Raw genomic sequence first — 23,633 nt, forward strand, 5'->3', positions numbered from 1 at the left:
AAACTTGGTACTTTTGATGTATTAAGCTGATATTTAGACTAACTCCTCTTAAGTTGTAATCTTGTTTTGTTCCTTTGGATTAGTAGGTTGAGAAGAAAAATAAACTGTCAAGATATCATATTAAAAATAGAGGAGGAAAGAAAATAAAAGTAGGTGCAGGAAATTAAGTTCATATGTTTTTTAATCCTTACCCGAGGATATTTTTTCCATTGATTTCTTTTTTTTAGAGTGGAAGGGAGGGAGAGAGAGAGAGAGAGAGAGAGAGAGAGAGAAGAGAAACATCAACATGAGAGAGACCCATTGATTGGAGCCTCCCACTGGTGTCCCGGCCGGGGCCAGGGATTGAACCTGCAACTGTGGTACTTGCCCTTGATGGAATTGAACCCGAGACCCTTTAGTCTGTGGGCCAACCCTCTAACCACTGAGCAAACCGGCCAGGGCATGTTTCGATGACCTTTTCTCCTTCTTTCCTAAAAGCCACCCAACCCAGTGTTATGTGTTATAACCTTGGCAAATGTAAAATTTCCTAACTTTGATTTCTTTTGTGTCAGTTATCTGTTGTTGCATAACAAATTACCCCAAAACAAGTAGCAGCCATTGTTTCTTCTCTCACCCAGTTTCTGAGTAGAGAATCCAGAAGTGGCTTTGCCGGGTGGCTTGGGCTCACATTGGGCCTCTAATGTGATGGCAATCACACTATCGGTCAGGCCGAAGCCACCTGAGGATTTGGCTGAGTTGGAGAATCCCCTTCTCTGGTGGCTGGTTCACGTGGCTATTGGCAGGAGGCCACGTTTCTTTCCTCACTAGATTGGGCCTCTTCAGGGCTGCCTGAGGGTCCCTGTGCCATAGCAGCAGGCTTCCCCAGGGGGAATGATTGAGAGCTGGGACGGAGGGCGGGGAAGGGTCTCTTTTCATTATTGACTCCAGGATTTTCTTTAAACTCCTGTCAAAAGTTTTCCAAATTAACATGCTGGTAGTCATTTCTCAAATGAGAAATGTTTGTATCACTTGTATCAAATTTACATCCTGCTCTTCTGGTTCTGTATCTTTCTGCTTACAGAATAATTGTCATTTGAATAGTAAATCATAGCATTGAAATTCAGATGTCTTTTGTAGACAGTTTTAGTGGCATTTCAACTCAGCACTTGTCTTACTAACAGTGCACTCAATTGAAGTTTAGGCCATATGTGCATTTATGACCAAATATTCAAAGAGCCGGCACTGAAAACTATATTGTGACTGTTGCCTGGCAGATGTCTATTGCAAGGTGCATCCTGATTCAGATGTGTTAGAATGTGGAAAAAATATTTCTAAGAATTGAAGAAATATGACAAACAGTTTTCTGCCCCAGTTGTGGGAAGTACAACAGATCAAAGTTTTCTGCGGGCAAGTTTCTTTCCTCCTGGTTTTACAAAGCCTGGAACTTCACAAACCCAGAATCTGGTGGGGGGGATGTGAATGGGCGATTTGTTACAAGGATGAATATGCAGGTTATTTCCAAAATACTTCTCTTTTTTTTTTGGTTTCAGAAATATAAACAAGGAAAACCTCTCTTTTGTGACTTTATTTACTTAACTTTTTTTTTTTTTTTTTTTTAAGGAATAAAGATCACTGTAAACCCAGAATCAAAGGCAGTCTTGGCTGGACAGTTTGTGAAATTGTGTTGCCGGGCAACTGGACATCCTTTTGTACAATATCAGTGGTTCAAAATGAATAAAGAGGTAATTTCTTAGTGTTTTTTAATTCCTCTATCATAAGAAGACAGAATGATAGAAAATGAATTAGCATTGTTAGCCTCAATATGTTTTTAGAATTTTGATCTGACAGATATTACTGTGTTATTACTGAAGTATTCAAGAATCTTTATTTTGGTAATGCAATTCCAAAATTGTCTTCCAAATAGATTGTAAGCAATAATAAAACCAATTCTCTACTCTAAAAATTGTGGAAAGTAGGGATTACTTGGAGCAAGAATGTGAACAAAGAAGAAACATCACCAGAGTATTCTAACATAGCTATAGAAATTCTTTAAAGACTTCTAAGCTGGCATGGAAGGCTAATGCAATATTAAGTATTCCACATAATTATATTATGTCAAAAGATGGAGGCTGTTGTGAGATTCTGAAATAGAATCAGGAGTCTGGAAGGGGGCATGTTTTCCTCTTGGGGAAGCCTTGTATCCCTGCTCCATCGAACAAATAATTTAAAATCACACATTGAGCCCGGCTGTCATGGCTCAGTGGTTGAGCATTGACCAACCAGGGGGTCATCGTTCGATTCTTGGTCAGGCACAAGCCCAGATTCGGGCTTGATCCCCAGTGTGGGGTGTGTGGGAGGCAGCCTAACAATGATTCTCTCTCATCATTGATGTTTCTCTCTCCCTCTCCCTTCTTCTCTGAAATCAATAAAAATATGTTTTAATAAATAAATAAATAGCCCTAGCTGGTTTTTCTCAGAGGATAGAGCGTTGGCCTGTGGACTGCAAGGTTCTGGGTTTGATTTTGGTCAAGGGCACATGCCCAGGTAGCGGGCTCGATCCCCAGGAAGGGGTGTGCAAGAGGGAGCTGATCGATGATTCTCTCTCATTATTGATGTTTCTATATCTCTCTCTCTCTCTCCCCCTCTCCCTTCCTCTCTGAAATCAATTAAAAAAAAATTTTTAAGTGAAAATAATAAATAAAATCATATATTGGAATTCTCTTTTCTTAAAAGTTCTTTGTGCCACTCTGCCACTGGGGAGTTCTCACTGGTCTGGCTGACCCATGTTGGTCTACATTTGCAAACCTGAAACTAAGTTAAAGATTCATTCTAAGATTGTGATCTTTCCTTTAATGGGGTCACTCTGCCTTGGAAGCAATGTGTGGTTTTATACAGTTTTTCCTTCCAGATCTCACACGCAGGTAAGGGAGAGCAGCTGTGAACCGCAGTAAAAAGACTGCATGTAGGCCCTGGTGCTAGACAGGCCCGTGTTGGACGCTGGCTATCATTACCAGCGATGTGAGTGCTCATCATTGGGCTTGTGAGAATTTAATAGACAGGATGTTCTATATGCCTAGGCTTTCAAGAGATGGTAACTATTTTACGATATTGTCTCTGTTGCCAAGTTGCTTTTATTTTCCTAAATGACTTTTGCGGGAGAAATAATGGATAAAAGTACTATATTACATATATCGTTAGTAAGTTACGTCCTCATTTGAGAAAGTCAGAAGTGGAGAGCTAAGGAGTATGTCTTAGATTTGGAGAGCGGTAACAGACTTGAAAGCTCTGACGAGCTGAATTTGTCAGACCGTTCTGACGTTTGCAGTCTGTTTTAGGAGCTGTTGGTTTACAAGTACTTGATGAGCATGTGCCTGTGCCAGACCGTGCTCCGAGGCCTGATGATGGAGCACTGCCACCCTCAGCAGGGAGGGGCAGACAGAACACAAGAAATAAATTCCTTAGCTAAGAGCTGTGAGGACAGTAAGCAGGGTGATAGAAAGTGAGAAGCCACTACAGGTGTTAAGCAGAAGGAATAACATGATAGGATTTATGTTTTTAAAACACAGACTTACTGCTTGAAGGAAGCAAGAAGACCAGTCATCTAATCCATGTGCCAGATTGGAATGGAGGTGGTGTGGACCAGGGTGTGGCCTCAGGGGTGGATTCAAGTGCGTCAGTGAGTTTATTTTAGAGATAGAGTTAGCCAAGCCCCATAGATTGGCAAAAGAGTAGGAGGAAAGCAGAAGAGAGATCAAGGATGACCCCCTGGATTTTTTAGTTAAACATCTGGGGACATGTTATGTACTGAGGTGTTGAAGATTAGGAGAGGATTGATTTAGGGAGAAAAATCAAGAATCAAGACCTGTTAAGTTTGAAATGCCTGTTCGTCATCCAAATGAATCAGCTAGTCAGTTTGGAAATCTGGGGAGATGACATTGAAGTGTCTGTAGTGGAGGAGGAACCAGTAAGGAGACTAAAGAATCTGCAAGAGAGAGAAGAAGAAAACCAGGAAAGGATGGTACAAAATCAGGAAGGGATGGTCAGCATTCTCAGTGCTGCTAAGAGGGGGTGCAGGCCAAGGGAGAGGCCTATTTGGGTTTTTTGTTGTTTATTTAAGACACAAGAAACTAGAGTATGTTTTTGAGAGCGAGAGTAAAAAAGAGAAATAGATGCTCACACATAGAGAAAATTACAGGAGCAGGGTCAGAGAGGATGGGACTGTCAGTGAGAAAAATCCTTTTTCTCTACCCTCTTATGTTCAGTCCCTGGAGGCCTGTGAATTAACTGACAAAATCCAGATGAAAAAGAGAAAACGTTTATCCACATGGGAACTTACGAAAGAAGTAACTCCACGAATGGTTAGATCTAGAGGCTTATATACCTGACTTAGTAGGGAAAGGGGAGGAGGAAGAAAAGGCCTCTCTGGGAAGAACACGCGGGTTTCTTAAGGAAATGCAGAGGGATTTATAGAAGAATAAATGGGAGACAAGAAAGTTTGCGACCTTGGCTATTCGCGCAGGTGCAAGTGGTCTTTCCATCCTCCTCGGGAGAGGGTTTGTAGGTTCATTCTCGGGTCTCCTTCCTGTGAGTAAAAGCGGCCCTGAAGAGCGAATTTATGGTAGCCTCATTTCACAGAAGTTTCTGCTGTTAGTGAGAAAAGGGAAGCTCTGAGAAGGCTGATTTATGCATTTGTTAAATCCCAAATGTCTTCAGCTTGAATTAATCTTTATACCAACTCTGAGGTTCTGAGTGGATCCCCACAGATCCTAAGCCCAAGTAGCCTTTATTATGAAGGCACCTTTTTCCATTTCTACAGGAGAGGAGAGAGAAGTTGTAAATAGGTGTGCAATTTGGTGGCAGGAAGAGGGAAAGAGTTTCTGTCTGAAGTCAAAGGCTGAGAGAAGTCGGGTTGCAGTAGGTTTGAGGAGAGAGAAAGTATACATGAACGGTCTGATAGGAAAGCAAACCTCTTAACCTGGCATTTGCCGTGGTAGGATCATCAGGCAGTGCTTAGTGCACCCCAGTGGTCAGACCTTCAGCAAAATGCTCATGCGCTGGTGCGGGCCCTGAGGGGGAGAGAGTTGAATTTAGTTGATTGAGGTTTGGAGAGAGAAGGCCGAGCTTGCTCAAGTACTTTGCAGGGGAGCCGATGTAATAGAACCTGGCACTTGATTAAACTCCATGACAATGTGCAGAGTTGGGTGGTGCTGATAAATTGATGGCAGCAAAGGTGAAATAAACCTTAATGTGGGGACCGAAGCTTGGGAAACCCTTGGATGGCCATTTCTCCCCATCACTGATATACTTTCCATAGCCCTGCTCCACCCGGATCTTGAAAGAATTGTACTGTATTAGAAGTGTGTCCGCTCACAGGGTTTCACAGATGAGAACATGGGTCTTGAGGGGAAGTAACTTGCTCATGTACTAACAACTAATTTGGTCAGAACTGAAATTAGTAGCCAGGCTTAACTCCCTGTGTGCTCTCTACTTCATCTTGGTGCTTGTCATGTCATATGGCTACTTTACTCGTAAATGTTGACATTGAGGGTTCTTTAAATACCAACAATTGCACAGTTTTAGATGGCAGAACAATACTTTTCTGTTAGTGAGTTTGGGGAAGATATATGGAAGAGAGCTCTTTAGTTAATGAATTTGTAGAAGACTGTAAGACTTCAGTCCTGAATTACTCTAAATGTTATTTGTTTTTTAAGTAACAAATAGTCTAGATCTTGGAAAAAAGATATGCTTTTCAAAACTCCAAAGACATCATCCATTTTGTACAGCACATTTTATAAGGTGTGTGGCTGAGTCATTCACTGATGTTCTCTACTGTTTATTTCACAGATTCCAAACGGAAATGCATCAGAACTTATTTTTAATACAGTGCATGTAAAAGATGCAGGCTTTTATGTCTGTCGAGTGAATAATAACTGCACCTTTGAATTCAGCCAGTGGTCACAACTGGATGTGTGTGATGTCACAGAACTAACAGAAAGCTTCCAGGGTAAGTAAGTTGAATGCTGAGAAGGGAATTACCTTATTTTCATTTATTTTAAATGTTTGCTTTTAAATAATTTCAAGTATCAAAATATCACAAAAAGCTCACATATGTACTGCACCCAGTATAAGGTCAGCAGTTGTTACAATTTTATCCTGTGTACTTAGATTCTCTTCTCTACGGATGTGTATATATATACATACACACACACACACACACACACACACACACACACACAAACACACACAAACACCTTCAGATGACAGAACTCTTCTCAGTCTGGCCCTGCTGATGACCTCTTCCAACTTGGATTTGAATGTCTCTGGTTTTAGAGGAGGAAAAAATCTAATAGTCTTGCTCACTTTTTAAAAATATTTATTTTTATTGATTTCAGAGAGGAAGTGAGAGCGATAGAAACATCAATGACGATAGAGAATCATTGATCAGCTGCCTCCTGCATGCCGTACTGGGGATCAAGCCCACAACCGGGGCATGTGCCCTGACCAAGAATCGAACCATGGCCTCCTAGTTCATAGGTCAACACTCAGTCACTGAGCCATGAGCAACACCGGCCAGGCACAGTTTTGCTCACTTTACAGTTTCTTTCTACACTGTACATTTTTCTCCCACGTAACTGTATTACTCCTAAAAAATTGTGTTGTGGAATAAAACTAGAGTGGACGTTGACATAGAAGGGCATATAGTATATCATTTGCTGCAATAAAACATTACATTGAACTATTTTTCTACTCTTTGTCATTCATCTTTTTAGTCTAGTAACTGGTATTGATCAAGGAAAAATCAAGTCTACTCTAAAGAGTAACCATCAAACACTATTTTATTTATTCACACACATAGTCAAGACCATATCCTTTGTCATTTTTGCCCAAAAAAAGAATAGGAGAGAAACAGGCTTTTTGTTACTAGTCTGACTCATTCTTCCCTCTCAATTTAGCCTTTCCTACACCTAAATAAATAAACCATCTCTAAAAATAGTCATGATTAATTAAGAGAGTTCTTTATCTTTCTAGAATATTTCTGTGCATGTAATAAAATTTACTGTGGTTATAAATACAATCTTATTCACTCAAAAAATATTATTAATCACCTGCAGTTTGTGAGACTGAATTTCATGATGGAGACCTGGTATTGCATAACATTGACAAGCCCTCTGTCCCCAAGGAACTTACAGAGTAACAATGAGTGTTCAGTAAATGATGTTTTCTGATATCTGCCTTGGGAGGAAATGCTAGTGATTATCCGTCCATATTTATTCAGTGCTAATAACAAAACTCCTTTTTGCAATAAGTTAAATCAAACTGAAGAATGTAGATCTTTCTGTGAACGTGAATGTCACTCAAGATATTAATAAGTTGTTTGCCCCTTCCAGAGAGATTCTGTGGCCAAACACATTTGGAAGCCACTTCAGCTCTTTTCCCCTCTTACATGCACAATGCATACTAACACTTTGAAAGCTCGACAAGTTCTGCAATTAAAAAAAAATCTGTTAACTCTGAATTTTCTGAATGTATTTGCCCACCACATTCTTTTATCCAGACAGCATTTCTTAATATTTCTAAAAATGCTGTAGTTTTATTAAACATTGCTATTAAAGATTATAAAAATGAAGGATGAACTTGAAAACTCATTTACTTTTATAAATTATAGGGGGAAATTTTATTTTTAACTTAGAGATTTTATGTTTAATGATGCTTTTCTTTTAATTTAAGGAAGTTCGAATGGCATCTCTGAATCCAAGTTGCAAATCTGTGTTGAACCAAGGTCCCAAAAGCTGATGCCAGGCAGCACGTTGGTCCTGCAGTGCGTTGCTGTTGGAAGCCCTATTCCTCACTACCAATGGTTCAAAAATGAATCACCCTTAGTGCATGAGACAAAGAAGATATTCATGGTATGAAGTTGGTTTTCGGGGCATTTTTTGTTCCAATAAGTAAAATAAACAGTGTAATAGAAAATTAAGGTGAACATTAAAATTCATCTTTGTTGGGGGTGTTTTTATGTTTTCAGTATTTTTGTTTCAAGTCCTTGTTACTTAATATTAATTGACTTGTATATTTGCAAAATTTCCAGAAAATAACACCAGCCCACATCTAAGGGCTTATACTAAAATGTCAAATGTAGTATTACACCAAACTCATCATAATTGGATTTATTGTGTCATTTGCTAAAATTTATTCTTAACCTAATGAATGGCAATAATTCAGGCTGTCTAAAGCATTCTGAAATTTTACTGTAGGAGTTTTTTAAAATACAAAATAACTTTTTCTCCAAGCCAATTTAAATTAAAATTGACGAGGAAATGTGTGTGTTCTGATATTGATATAGGTGCCTTATGTGGAATTGGAACATCAAGGAACCTATTGGTGTCGTGTACATAATGATCGCGACAGTCAAGATAGCAAGAAGGTAGAAGTCATCATAGGTAAGCAGTGTCACTCAGTGTTCTGACAAATGGAGTATAATAGAAACTATATAAAATAAAACACTTAAGCAATGGAAATTCTACTAATTACCCCCTTCTACTTAATGGTGTGGTAAGTATCAGGAGTTACCATTGTCCATATAGATATTTGAGAGAACACATACTAAATTCATAATCTAGCTTTATATACTACTAGAGGCCCGATGCATAAAATTCGTGCAAGGGGCTTGGCCCTCGCAGCCCCTCGGAGCCTCAGCTGGCCCTCGCAGCCCTGTGCAGCCTCCGCCGACCCTCGCAGCCCTGCGCAGCCTCGGCCAGCCCTCACAGGCCTGGCCTCGTCTGGAAGGTCGTCCGGATGGTCATTCTGTTCGGTCTAATTGGCATATTAGCTCTTTATTATATAGGATGACCAGATAGTACTAGAAAAATAGTTTTTTATTTAGACTTTTTGGTTATTTTTTAATTTTATAGTTTATTTTAAACATTTATGGCAAAAAAATGTATTAAAACTTTAATTATAAAGAACTTGGTTTCATGGAAAAAGATTTTTAAGAAAACATTTTTAAAAAACAAACATCACAGACATGTGAAGGAAAGAATGATCAATCAACAATCCCATCACAAAGTACATAATTTGGGAATTTGTTTTATTTGAGCTTAATGCATTTATAGTTATGTTGTTAATAGTAGGAGGTGTTGATGCATATGTTGGTTTGCCAACATATTTCTGTGATACTTATCTCTCTGTTTGCTTGATGGCTGCCCTTCCTAAGATCATGAATTACAGTATATTCACATTTGTTTTCTCTGGAACAAGGAAGAACAGATGAGGCAGTGGAGTGCACTGAAGGTAGTGTAATCTTTGGTTTGAAACCAGATATCCTGCATGCTGGCTCCTCTTGGGACTGGTGGCGTGCTCTAGCCTACTGAGTGCAGTGATGGAAAAAATACTAGCTATAAGAAATCATTTCACTCGAAGGATATTGTATCTTAGTCTTTGAGAGTTTGTAAAGTGCCACAGACACTGCTAAACTGACACACTATTAAAATAACTACTATTCAGTTGATTTTCTACTCTACTAGTATATAAAAATAAACTTCCTACATAACATCTTATGAATAGCAAACATTTGCAATTAATTCTTAATGCTAATTTTTATCTTTATAAAAATTGTGAAAAAATATAGATTGCTATATTGTCATGGAGACTTGTTCAGATTTCTTATCTATTCTTTAGCCATGATAATATGCCTCTCAAATTTGAATGTGGTTTTTCTAAAAGTTTCAGGACAGATTATTATTGTTTAACACATGTTTTATCAAATATTAAATACTCAGTTTGTTTCAATGTAAAATTGATATGACCCATTTTTGAAGCTACAAGGCCATCTACCATGTCACCTTTACCATAATATATAAAGAGAATTGAAAATCCCTTTCAACATAAGTTTCTAATTTGTTCTAATTAACCAAAGCATTTTACATAAGTTGTAATAAGTAAATTTCAAAACTTAAGTTCCCTCAGTATGACATCACATTGTTTTACAAAATTAGGTTTGTGGATAGCAAAGTATTTTTTCAATTTCTGCCTCTTTAAATTATAACCTTAGGCCAGGGGTCCTCAAACTTTTTAAACAGGGGGCCAGTTCACTGTCCCTCAGACCGTTGGAGGGCTGGACTATAGTTTAAAAAAAAACTATGAACAAATTCCTATGCACACAGCGGCCGCAAAAACACCCAGTGGGCCGGATAAATGTTTTCGGCAGCCGCATGTGGCCCGCGGGCCGTAGTTTGAGGACCCCGGCCTTAGGCTCTACTTGGGAAAAGAAAATCATGTTAAATATTATGTTTCCTGGTTTTCTTGTTCTTTGTATCACTATTATGTCACTCTGAAATACTGTAATTACTATTTTCATCCTAATACATAATTGTGAACATGATTTCTCTAGCATAAGACGATTTCAATCCTGTCGTATTTGGACCCTTTTTGAGGGAAGTTGCATGAAGAAATACTAACCAACTCCTCTTTCTTTTCTTTCCCCTTTTTTGCCTAATTGCATTATTTTGAAAACTTCCTAACATTGGAGACTTTTAAGAGTAAATAAATAAATAAATAAAACCAGCATTGCTGTTTTGTTTGGCTTCAGGGTGATGTTTGTAAATTATCACCTGTTGTGATGCTTCTTTATCTGCAAAATTCTCCCTATAATTTTTGTAGTAACAAACACACTGTTAAATAATAATTTTCAAATAAATCTGTTCAGAACACTTAGAGATGAAAATCCAACCATGAAACTACTCCAGAAATTTCAGATGGAAAAATCAGACCCAACTTTTTTTTCTAAAAGATATATAAAATTGAGACCTTTTATAATTGGTGGGTTGACTCATGTCATGAAAAGTGTCCTAATATCATACCTTTTTTACCCATGGAACATGATGTTACCTATTTCATTTTAGGTATTTTTTTTTTTAAATATATTTCATTGATTTTCTACAGAGAGGAAGGGAGAGAGACAGAGAGTTAGAAACATCGATGAGAGAGAAACATCCATCAGCTGCCTCCTGCACATCTCCTACTGGGGATATGCCCGCAACCCAGGTACATGCCCTTGACCGGAATCGAACCTGGGACCTTTCAGTCCGCAGGCCGACGCTCTATCCACTGAGCCAAACCGGTCTCGGCTCATTTTAGGTATTTTGTTAAAGGTATTTGATGAGAACAAAGGGTGGGAATTGAACAGATGAAGCTCAGCGGATTTGTTAGGGCAGTGAAACTATTCTGTATGACCACTGTAATGGTGAATACATGTATGCAAGTTTTTTGTTTTTAAATATATTTTTATTGGTTTCAGAGAGGAAGGGAGAAGGATAGAGAGATAGAAATATCAATGATGAAGAGAATCATTGATCGGCTGCCTCCTGCATGCCCCACATGGGACCAAGCCTGCAACCCAAACCCAGCTTGTGCCTTGACTGGGAATCGAACCATGACCTCCTGGTTTATAGGTCGACGCTCAACCACTGAGCTATGCCAGCCGGGATGTATGCAAGTTTTTAAAAAATCATTTAGTAGGAGGTCAGAGGAGAGTAGATCCCAGGATGGAATGCAGAATATGACAAAAGAATACAAACTTATTACAAATGTATAAAGTGACCTCACTGAAGAGGGGAAGGAAGAAAAAGTTACTGACCTAAGTAATCAGAAATGAGTGAAGTCAGTAAGATAAAAGGGAAAAGAAATTGTACATAGCCATATACTCTAGCTCATGCTACTCATTAATTGATTTTATATCACATATAAGAATAAGTTCTACCTACCATCTTATGAATAGTATAACATAGATGGCTATAATGTCATGATATTTGCTTAGATGATGTCCTATAGCCAGGGGGTGCAGGTTAACAATTCTGAAACCACTGTGCCTCCAAAAACACATTACACCAGCCGTGGGCAAACTACAGCCCGCCGGCCCGTTTGAAATGAATAAAACTGAAAAAAAAAAAAAGACCGTACCCTTTTATGTAATGATGTTTACTTTGAATTTATATTAGTTCACACAAACACTCCATCCATGCTTTTGTTCCGGCCCTCCGGTCCAGTTAAAGAACCCATTGTGGCCCTCGAGTCAAAAAGTTTGCCCACCCCTGCATTACACCAATCTAACCATGAGAAGAACATCAACACATCCCACCTGAGAGACATTCCACATAATACCTCACCAGTAATTCTCAAAAATGTCAAGGTCATCAAAAGCAAGGGAAGTCTGAGAAACTGTCGCAAGAAAGAGGAGCCTATGGCGACTTAAGCAAATATAATGTGGTGCCCTAATGGGTCTTGGAACAAAAAAGAACATTAACGGTTATGACAAATATACCTTCCTAACATAAGATGTTAAAAATAGGGAACTGGTGTATGGGTGTTTACCTGAATTCTATATTTTCTTCACGTTAGTTCTCTAAATCTTAAGCTGATCTAAAATTAAAAGTTTATTTAAAAAGAAAAGATCATTTGAGATTAACTAGTTTCAAGAAGTTTATGCTTGAGACTACAAACAGACCTATCTCTTGACTGCTTTTGTTCCATAACTGGACAGAATACCTAAAACTTTGAACAAATTGTGAATGAACCGGTTTAGCCTTTTGTCACTTAATGAAAGTAATAATGGCTTAGAAGTCCTAAATGATATCCACAACATTATACTTTCCTATTCAGTTTTGCATGGCTTCTGATAATGTATTTGAAAAGTTTTAAACTATTGAAACATTTTAACATGATTTAATAACTCAAAACCTTCTTTGATTAGCCTTACTATTTGTGCTAAATTGGCATTTAAGCTATTTAAAGCTAACCTATTTTTTTAATTGAATTTCAGATGAATTACATCATCTTGGGCATCCTGGTGAGTAATATAAGCATAAAACATTAGTTTTATATTTTTAAGTTATTGAATATAATAATTTAAAGATACTATAGATATTTTTTGCTATAGTAGTACTGGTAACATTTTTCTTTATTAAAATAATATGATTTAGGGTTGAAATTAGTACTTGCATGAATTTCATGCAAGTGAAGAGATTTAAAATATTCTAGATTGTAAGACTATATAAGGATAGAAAAGTTTACTGAGGCAACACAAAATATGAATGCATTTTTTATCATTGTGAACTAGTCTATATCATAAAAAGACAGTTAATGGGGGAAGTGAGTAATTTTTCATTCGAAAGACAAAAAGCAGTCTTTAAAAGAGTAACAGGGTAACAATTCTAAACTTGCCAGACCCCTGGGACATTGTTCAAAGTTGCTCATTCGTAGAACATACCAGAACTAGTTGGGTGAGATGTCTTTATTTGAAGTAAGGGGTGTGTTAGTGGGAATAATACCTTATCTAATAAAAGAGTAATGTGCAAATTAACCATCACTCCTCAGTCCATCACAAAAATGGCTGCGGCCACAGAACTAGAGCGAGCAGGAGGCTTGCGTTGCCCCTGGTGATGGAGGAAGCCAAGTTTCCCACCTGGCCTGGCTGGCCCTGAGCTCCGCTCAAGGCTACAAAGTTTCAATTATAGAAGATAAGTAAATCCCAGATATCTGCTTCCAGCCTGCGTGGCCTCAGCTCAGGGAGGGGCTGGGAGCCTCGGTTGCCAGGGGCAACCCGACCTGGGCTCGGCTTAAGGCTATAACATTTCAATTATAGAAGTTAAATAAATCCCAGATACCTGCTTCCAGCCCACGGCCGTGGCCAGCCTGAAAACGGCCATCAGCCCCTCACCCAGGCACCCCAGCGGGACACCCTCCCCCCCCCCCACCTTGAAGGGGCTGTGGCCAGCCTGCAAACAGCCCTCAGCCCCTCACCCAGGCTGGCCACACCCCCATGGGGTGAGGGTCCCCACTTGGGGCCTTGACCAGCCTGCAAACAGCCATCAGCCTCTCACCCAGGCTGGCCAGGCACCCAGTGGGGACCCCCACCCTGAAGGGGGTGTGGCCAGCCTGAAAACAGCCCTCAGCCCCTCACCCAGGCTGGCCAGGAACCCCAGTGGGACCCCCACCCTGATCTGGGACACCCTTCAGGGCAAACCAGCCAGCCCCCACCCGTGCACTAGGCCTCTATCCTATATAATAAAAAGGGTAATATGCAAATTGACCCTAACAGAAGAACAACTGGGAATGACTGGTCACTATGACACACACTTACCACCAGGGGGCAGACGCTCAATGCAGGAGCTGCCCCTGGTGGTCAGTGCGCTCCCACAGGGGAGCTCTGCTCAGCCACAAGCCAGGCTGACAGCTGACAGCACAGCGGTGGTAGCGGGAGACTCTCCCGCCTCCTCAGCAGCGCTAAGGATGTCCGACTGCAGCTTAGGCCTGCTCCCCGCTGGCAAGCGGACATCCCCCGAGGGCTCCCAGGCTGCCAGAGGGATGTCTGACTGCCAGCTTAGGCCCAGTCACCCGAGGAGCAGGCCTAAACCAGCAGGTGGACATCCCCTGAGGGGTCCCAAACTGCAAGAGGGCACAGGCCGGGCTGAGGGAACCCCCTCCCCCGAGTGCACAAATTTTTGTGCACTGGGCCTCTAGTGCATTATATAAATAAGTAGTTGGTCAGTAACCATTAAGAAATTGACTGTTGGCAGGAATATTCATCCTTCTTCAGCCAATTATTTTTTTATTGATTTCAAAGAGAAAGAGAGAGAGAGAGAGAGAGAGAGAGAGAGAGAGAGAGAGAGAGAGAAACATCAATGATGAGAGAGAATCATTGATTGGCTGCCTCCTGCACCCCCACCCTGGGGATTGAGCCCACAACCCAGGCATGTGCCCTGACTGGGAATTGAAACGTGATCTTCTAGTTCATAGGTTGACACTCAACCACTGAGCCATGCCAACTGGGCTCTTTGCCAGTTTTAATCAGAACAGATTTCTAAACAAGTTCAGCCAAAGGGAAAGCATTAACTGAGATGATAGGCAGAGTAAGAGTGAGGACTCTGGCCCTAACTGGTTTGGCTCAGTGGATAGAGCGTCGGCCTGAGGACTCAAGGGTCACAGGTTCGATTCCGGTCAAGGGCATGTACCTTGGTTGCGGGCACATACCCAGTAGGGAGTGTGCAGGAGGCAGCTGAACTGATGTTTCTCTCTCATCGATGTTTCTAACTCTCTATCCCTCTCCCTTCCTCTCTGTAAAAAATCAATAAAATATATATATTTTTTAAAATCCTCAACAAAAATGATAACAAACTGAACCCAACAACTTATACAAAAAAAAATCTGGGAATCTTAAAATCATAAGTTAGCTACTAGAAACCATATTCTGTCTTTTAATGCCACTGTTGGTATTCACTGTTTTTATGAACAGTGGGGCCTTGACTTACGAGTTTAATTCGTTCCATGACGGAGCTCGTAACTCAAATTACTTGTATGTCAAATCAATTTTCACCATTACAATGAATTGAAATGCCATTAATATGTTGTGGTGTTCACTGTGACGTTCGCTGCGCCAACTAACGGTGGGGCATCTGAAGCTGGCTCGTAACCCGAATTTTAGCTCACAACTCAAAGCAAAAAATCGGCCGAGAGACGGCTCGTATCTCAAAAAACTCGTTCGTTAGTCGGGACACTCGTAAGTCAAGGCCCCACTGTATCTCTAACCCTGGAGATAATTATATCATAATGGATAATAACACCTTATTTCTTTGCATTTTTATTTTCTTATAGATAATAAAGAACAAACAGCTGACCAACCTTTGGGTGAGTAAAGCTTTAAAATACCTGCTCAAAATATAATTATACATATATCTCTTTTATGGTGAGCATAAAGGAATTTAAGACATTTCAATTTGACAACTTTTATAAATACTTGAATGACATTGAGACCAAATGGTTTATTTTGGATATTTGTAAAATAAGTTATAGAACAGGAGACTTAAAATGATTTTGAATTCAGTTTCTGGGACCAAGTCAATTTCTGTAGAATGATTTCTTTGTTTTGGCAACATGCAAACAGACAGGTATGTTACATAGAGGTGAGTAATACTATCTTTCGGTGGGGTTAGATTAGAAAAGCAGCAGAGAGGTTGCAGTAGCTGTTCTGTATTTTGAAGTATAAGTAGGAGAAGGGCCTTCCAAACAGAGGGAGCCTGAAATCCTAAGTGCTAAGAAATGAGACCGTTGAATTTGGGAAACTGCAAGTAACACACCTTGCTCTGGAGCATAAAGAGAAGGAAGCGAAAGAAGGGTGAGACTAGATCTTCAGGAGCCACGTTTCTCATTTATGCCATTGGAAGGAACTTTTTAGTGGAGGAGTGAATGAGATGTATCTCTCCCAAAGCCAGTCTTGTATTGATATAGAAAGTAAAGTAGTTAGAGATGTTTTGCTTAGGAGAACAATTAAGACACTGTTGTAATAGTCTAGAGAAGAAATGAGAATCTAAACTAGGCTTATCAATGAGAATGCAGCAGACAAGAACAAATTCAGGAGATCTTTAGGAATCAGTAAGCTTTTTTTGTCATCTTGCTATAGGGTATACAATACAGAGGAGAATCACCATGCCTGCTAGGATCCTTGCTTGAACCTGTAGGTGGGTAGTGACACGGTCCATTGAGTTGGAGAATATAGATTCAAAAGCAAGCTTCAGAGGACAGATGACTATCAGTTGGGACCTAACCAGTTTGAGGTATTTGTGTCACATCTAGGTGACAGTATATAGCAGGCAATTGTATACATGGATCTGGAATTCTATGGAGAGGCCAGGATTGGAGATATAGATATGAGTGTCATTAGCATAGATATGGAAGTTAAAACAAAGGGGCAGAAAACATGAGGTTGCTGCAGGCCACAGAGAAAAGAGCACAAAACAGGCTGACCTTTTGGGAGGGGCATGCCGTGTTTTTTAACAATCATAATCAGTTGCCATTGATCAGATATCATAAAAATTCAGATTTCTAGGTTCTTATGAAAAGTGGTAGCTGTCAGTTGTGTCTAAATAGTGGCTGCCCTTTTCAAGAGGCATGCGCTCCCCTGTTTTACTGTTGTGAGCTTTTGGTCTACTTCACTCTCTCCTTCTCCTCCTTCCCCATGTGGTGTTACCATGTAGCTGACTTCTTTGCATGGATCCCCAAACTGAAAGCTGCCAGACTTCTTCAGGTGGAGACTTAGAACTGGCGGAGTGTCACACCACATTATGTGGTTCAAAGTGAACCACAGGGTAGCCCAGATTTGGGGTTAGAGGCTGGTGACTGGAGTGGGAGTGACTACACTATGTGAGAGCAAGGACACTCTGTCTCATTGGGGGCCGTCTTTTACCAAAGCTGGAAAGGCAGGCATGAGCTAGAATATGAATGGCTTTGTTTGCCAGATAGGGATTTTTTGCTATATTTAGTAGGACACAGAGAATAAAAGATTTTACTCATAAGACCAACAAGGACTGTGTATTCAACCAGTCAGATTTGATCTTAATACTCAATTTTTGACAGATGATCAAAGATTTTCTTTAACAAATATTTACATAGCACTAAATATGTGCCAGACCCTTTTCTAGGTACTTATGAATATTAATCCATTTTAGATAAAATGAGTAACACACCAGTAGATTATTAGACATAGAATTAATGATATAACACTGTACCAATTTTTAAAGAACACATTGCATTGAGCTTTGGAAAATGTCTGGGATCATGTAGTTAAATACATTTCTGAAGTGGTTTTATTCTATTGCTTAATCAACTTGCATTTGTGTTTCCTTTTTCCAATAAGTGGTTTTTGTTCAAGAAATTGTGGGTGGCTCTTACAGTAAATGTTTTTCTATAGAAAGTTTCTTCCATTTATATCATCACCTGAAAAACATCATAAATTGCTTATACGGTTGTTATTTTGAAGTTTTCTTTCATTCCTCACTCTTATCTTCTCAACTTCAAATTTTACTGTTTCGTCCTTTATCATATTTCTAAACTCTGGCTTTTTCTTTCCTTCCTACAACTAATTTACTGAAATGTGTTTGTCATCTCTCATTTCGACCACTGCCGTCTGCTTCTCTATTCTAAATCTTCTCCAGTTTGCCTGTCATTCAAGAACTGTTTTACAAGTAGATTGGACAAGGTAAGATTTATTTACTCATCATTTTTATTACCATTTATTTCAAGAAAATGCTCAAAGACATTTTAGAAGCTAACTATTAAAAATTATCATGAGGGAACGTATTTTGAAGTGTTATGGTCAATTATGAATACATACATTTCAATGTACATAGTTCTTAGATTATTGAACTTTTCCACTTAGTAAACTATACCAAGTGTTCTTGCAATCAGATAGCAAAACCAATGAAACAAGAATTGATATTAGCAGAAACAGCCTATCATGCATAGTTTGACAACTGTTTTTTTCCCCCAAAGACTCCAGTGGTTTTTTCCTTTTACATACCTTCTAGTTGTTTTCTGCCAATAAAACCTATTGTAGGATAGATTTTAAAATTAAATTATTATAATATTCCACCAAAAAACCCACTATGATTTACAAACACTTTATACCTGAATATCTTTTGGAACCTCATGATTTGGGCCATGATGGTGTAAGCCAGAGACGACACATCTCTTCTTCCTTAGAAGTAGATTGTACTGAGCCCTTCTCTGCATTGAGCTTGGGTCAGAGTTCTGACAGGCTGTTTGGACTCACCAACAAATTCACTGAAAATATTCTTCCTATGGATTAGCCAGCTAATAGTCTTACCATATAGTGATTACCTTGGTCTGGTTTATTTAAGAAGAAATTTTTTAAAAAGGAAATACAGTGATGTTAAGTTTTATACAAATAATCAGCAATGTGATTATTTGTGCTTATTCATAAGAGTAGTATTCATAGCCATTTCTAAATAAACTACTTAACAGCACTTTGTGACAGAGGTTGGTCACCTAGTCCTGGCCTGTGTCAGAGGAGGCGGCCTGCAGTCCTGCCCAGTGTGGCTCTTCAGCCAGTTGGCAGGTGCTGCCCGATGCTCTTGTGACTCCATCTCCCCTGCTCCCTCTGTCTCCTTCACAGATTCACTGTACCATCCTCAGCAAAAACATTGTAACAGGTTCCTACAGTCGTGGCATGGTCTCAAGTATTTAATTTTTAATCTGACCCAAACTAACAAAGGTACAATTTTGAAGACCTCTTAAGCACTAAGCTATGTCCAGCCTTCCACAGCTGTTTTTGGACAAGCTATACACCTGATTAAGCTAGCTGATAGTTTTTTAAGGCATTGGTGGAGATCTTTTTGTCCCTTAAAAACAAAAATTCTTTGTATAAGAATACAACTTTGAACAAAGTCTTAGTGCACTAAGGTCAGAAAATAAACTGTTAAGGTATTTGTACAGCCCGGCTGGTGTGGCTCAGGGCTTGAGAGTAGACCCATGAATCAGGAGATCACAGTTCGATTCCCTGTCAGGACACATACCTGGGTTGCAGGCTCAATCCCTGGTAGGGGGTGTGCCAGGGGCAGTCAATCCATGATTCTCTCTCATCATCGATGTCTCTCTCTCTCTCTCTCTCTCTCTCTCTCTCTCTCTCTCTCTCTCTCTCTCCCTCTCCCTCTCCCTCTCCCTCTCTCCCCCTTCCTCTCTCTGAAATAAAAAAATATATATTTAAAAACAAAACACATATTCTTACAAAAGTCTTCGCATATCCCTAAAGTAACTGCATCTCACCCAAATGGAAAAAAAAAATTTTTTTTAAGGCCAAGAGAAGACAATATGTCACCTGAAAAAATACAGATGCAGTACTTATTAAGCTGCTGCTTTTCTGTCCTCTTTGGTATTTCTCCTTACTTGCTCTGTTTCAAATTCTTCCTGTTCCTCTTTTTTTTTTTTTCTTTTTTCTTTAGTTTAGTATCTTCCATTGTGAGCAAAACAGAACCTAATTTGATGGGAACCCAATTTCAAACATACCTTGTTAAAATTTGCTCCAAAAGCCTAGTTGAATTATAATAATATTCTTTACTTTTGTTGTACTTCAATAAAAGTATACCTTTATATTAGTTATCCGTATATTTCATATGCAGCTAATAAATATCTTTTGCCTGATTCTCAAAAGTCTCAATAAGTTTAATTTCAGTTGTTTGATTTATTAGCCTTTGTGGTCCTCAGTATGTTTGTCTGCTGCATAAAGTGATCATCCTAAGATGAAATTAAATAATAATGAACTCCTATTTGTAAAGCATACTTTTTATTATAATGATATCATTTCCATGGGTCTTATTTTAATTCTTATATCCTTCTTTAAATCCCTCTCTCCCCCCTTTTTTTTTAACAGCTAAGGACAAGGTTGCCCTTTTGATAGGAAACATGAATTACTGGGAGCACCCTAAGCTTAAAGCTCCTTTGGTGGATGTGTACGAATTGACCAATTTGTTAAGACAGCTAGATTTCAAAGTTGTTTCACTGTTGGATCTGACTGAATATGAGATGCGCAACGCTGTGGATGAATTTTTACTACTTTTAGACAAAGGAGTGTATGGTAAGATATTTATAATCTTCATTTTAATAATTATCCACTATTTTTTCATTGAACAAGTTAGATTAAGAGTTAAAAATCAGAGAAAGGCCGAAACCGGTTTGGCTCAGTGGATAGAGCGTCAGCCTGCGGACTGAAAGGTCCCAGGTTCGATTCCGGTCAAGGGCATGTACCAGGGTTGCGGGCACATCCCCAGTAGATGTGCAGGAGGCAGCTGATCGATGTTTCTCTCTCATCGATGTTTCTAACTCTCTATCTCTCTCCTTTCCTCTCTGTAAAAAATCAATAAAATATATTTTAAAAAAAAATCAGAGAAAGATGCAATAAATACACTGTTGAATTGAAGAGTTTTATTGTAAAAGGTAATAGATTTGGTCTTTATGCTATAGTTCCATATGAATAACTAATTAGCTTAGTGTCTTTACTTTCATGTTTTTTGCTTTGTCAAAACAATATTGTTCTTAGAATTCTTACCAATTTTAGGTGATTTTGCTTTTAATTAATGTCATCAATACAAATGACAGATTGTATACTCACGTATGTGGGTCCATAGTGCTGATGGTGGTGGTAGAGGGTCTTCTAATGAGAGCAGTGTGCTAGGTATACTGCTCTTTAACTCAACTGAGACAAAAATAAATATCTGTAACTAGCTATGTTCTTGGAAATCATATTCGCAAGAAATAAAATTCTCTAAAGATCTAATTTATAGGATTATATTTCTAACCGCATTAAATTTTTTGTCATTTATAAAGATATATATGTTGTCCTTTTGTCCTTGAGTAATGGGATAGGTAATTAAAATAATAAGCAGTACTAGATATGGAATTTTTAAAGTATAGTGATTTGTTTTAGTTCATTTTACATAAAAACCTTAATCTCCTGCAATATAATTTGGATGTAGACTTTTATACAAATGCTTACACTTTTTATAAGTTATTTTGGGGCAGGCAAAAGGTATTTTGTTGAAAGTGCCTTCATTTCAGCGATTGCAGCGCTGGGCATATGGCAATGAAATAATGGGCAACACTTAGCTTTGGAGGCTAAACTTTTACGCCACATTACTTCTGTTCCCAAGACAAGCCTTTTAGAGCCAGGCGTGTTAGTGATACAGTGGGAGTGAAACCCCAGCTTTCTGCATGGCTGTCTCTAAGTAAGATCAGTTGTAGAAATGTTACCATTCCCACTGGAAATCAGAGCCTTTACAAAAGGTTTCCAGATCTACCTCTGTCCTGATTGGTTCGCATTGTTAATTTAATACATTCATTATGTTTGTACTGAGTTCCTATTATATCCATAGCCAGATAAGGAGCATGCTAGGTATTGAGGGACATCCAGGAAATAAGGAACATGATCTACTCTCACATTGTAAGTCCCTTAATGTAGTGAGAAAAAAAATGCCGTACATGGAGTCCAAACACCTACCAGCTGTATTATGTTAAACAAATCACGTAATCTTTTTAAATTTAATTTTTTTTATCTTATAGGGAGATAAATCATTTAAAGGTTATTATATGGATTAAAATGGGATTATGTATATGAAGGTGCTTTGAAAACCATTAAAATGTTATAAGATCAATGTCTTTATTGTGATCACTTTTTGTCAGAGAAATTAAATATACATAGAACTGTAAAATGTCCGTAAAGCTAGTATGTGTTTAGAGTCAGCGTGCCGCAAGAGGGTCGAGTGTGTGAAAAGAGCAGAAACCAGGTGACAACTGGCTGAAGATTCGGAACTTATGTCGACATAACTCTGAGGATTGGTTAGATACGGGTAGATAGACAGGAGAGAGGGTGACTTGAGGAGGGAAATGGATGTAAAAAAAATAAGCATACCTTTCTCTAGAAGCAGTAAAGAGACTGATAGGGAATAGTCATATTTTGAATACTTGATAGAGAAGTATAAATTTTATTCTTTTAAAGTGTACAGTTTAGTGGTTTTTAGTATGTTCCCAAGTTTTACATCAGTCACCTAATTCCAGAACATCTTCATCACCCCAAAAAGAAGCCCCATATCCATTAGCAGTCACTCTCCATTCCTCCTTATCTCAAGCCTCTGGCAACAACAAATCTTCTTGCTGACTCTAGGGATTTGCCTGTTTGAGGCATTTCATAGAAATGTGGCCTTTTGTATCTGGCTTCTTTCACTTAGCATGTTTTTAGGGTCCATCCATGTTGTAGCATTATCTTTATGGCTGGGCAATCTTTTATTATATGGATGGACCAAATTTTGTTTATCCATCAGAAGATGGACCTTCAGGGTGTTTCCCTTTTTGGATATTATGAATAATGCTGCGGTGAATATTCATATACACATTCTTGTGGGCATGTTTTCAGTTCTCTTGGCTAGGTAACTTGGAGTGGAATTGCTAAGTCATAGGATAACTCTAAGTTTAACTTTCTGAGGAACTGCCTAACTCTTTCCAACTTGCCTGCACTATTGTATATTCTTGCCGAAAATAAATGAGGTTTCTAGTTCCTCTACATCCTTGCCAACACTTGTTATTGCCAGTCTTTTTTATTATAACTATCCTAAGAAGTGCAAAGTGGTACCTTTATTCTGTTTTGAATCTCCCTAATGGCTAATGATGTTGGGCATCACTTCATGTGCTTATTTGCCATTTGTATATTCTCTTTGGAGAAATGTTTATTCAAATCCTTTGCCCATTTTTTACTTGGGTATTTGTCCTTGTAATTGTTGTAAATAAGAGCCCTTTATGTATTCTGGATACAAGCTGTACTTGTAGATATATGATTTGCAAATACTTTCTCCTATTCTCTAGGTCAGTGGTCGGCAAACCGTGGCTCGCGAGCCACATGCGGCTCTTTGGCCCCGTGAGTGTGGCTCTTCCACAAAACATCATGTGCAGGCGCTCATGTACAGTGCGATTGAAACTTCGTGGCCCATGCACAGAAGTCGATATTTTGTGGAAGAGCCACACTCAAGGGGCCAAAGAGCTGCATGTGGCTCGCGAGCCGCAGTTTGCCGACCACTGCTCTGGGTTGTCTTATCGCTTGCTTGATCTTCATTACTTAGTGAATGAAACCCACTTCCTTTGTCATAATTTTTATTTTTTTATTTTTTTTCCTTTGTCATAATTTTTAAAATGCTCCCTATCTGTGTGCTCTTACTTTCATGTATGATTATTTAATTCCTTGCCAAAATAGTATTTTTCCTGTTAGCTGTCATTCAGGTCCAAGCCCTGTTTGCTGCTGTTCTCCCTACCTGCAGTATACCTCT

The 23,633-nt window shown here is 39.0% G+C and overlaps 1 protein-coding gene across 2 annotated transcripts in view; it reads left to right on the top strand.

The window, feature by feature from the left end:
• The window catches only part of MALT1 (MALT1 paracaspase), a gene marked incomplete at its 5' end in the record, with an annotated part of 55,564 nt that overhangs the window by 18,941 nt on the left and 12,990 nt on the right, over positions 1 to 23,633 (top strand). The window contains 8 exons of one of the 2 annotated variants that reach the window (XM_081096864.1): positions 1,600 to 1,721; positions 5,824 to 5,983; positions 7,708 to 7,886; positions 8,321 to 8,417; positions 9,235 to 9,267; positions 12,794 to 12,820; positions 15,625 to 15,657; positions 20,195 to 20,398. In XM_081096864.1, the coding sequence (XP_080952990.1) occupies positions 1,600 to 1,721; positions 5,824 to 5,983; positions 7,708 to 7,886; positions 8,321 to 8,417; positions 9,235 to 9,267; positions 12,794 to 12,820; positions 15,625 to 15,657; positions 20,195 to 20,398 (855 nt within the window). The remainder of the gene's footprint in view (positions 1 to 1,599; positions 1,722 to 5,823; positions 5,984 to 7,707; positions 7,887 to 8,320; positions 8,418 to 9,234; positions 9,268 to 12,793; positions 12,821 to 15,624; positions 15,658 to 20,194; positions 20,399 to 23,633) is intronic. The other variant, XM_081096865.1, reaches the window with a different exon arrangement.

This window comes from Myotis nattereri (assembly GCF_964212035.1).
Source record: "Myotis nattereri genome assembly, chromosome: 8".
NCBI lineage: Eukaryota > Metazoa > Chordata > Mammalia > Chiroptera > Vespertilionidae > Myotis > Myotis nattereri.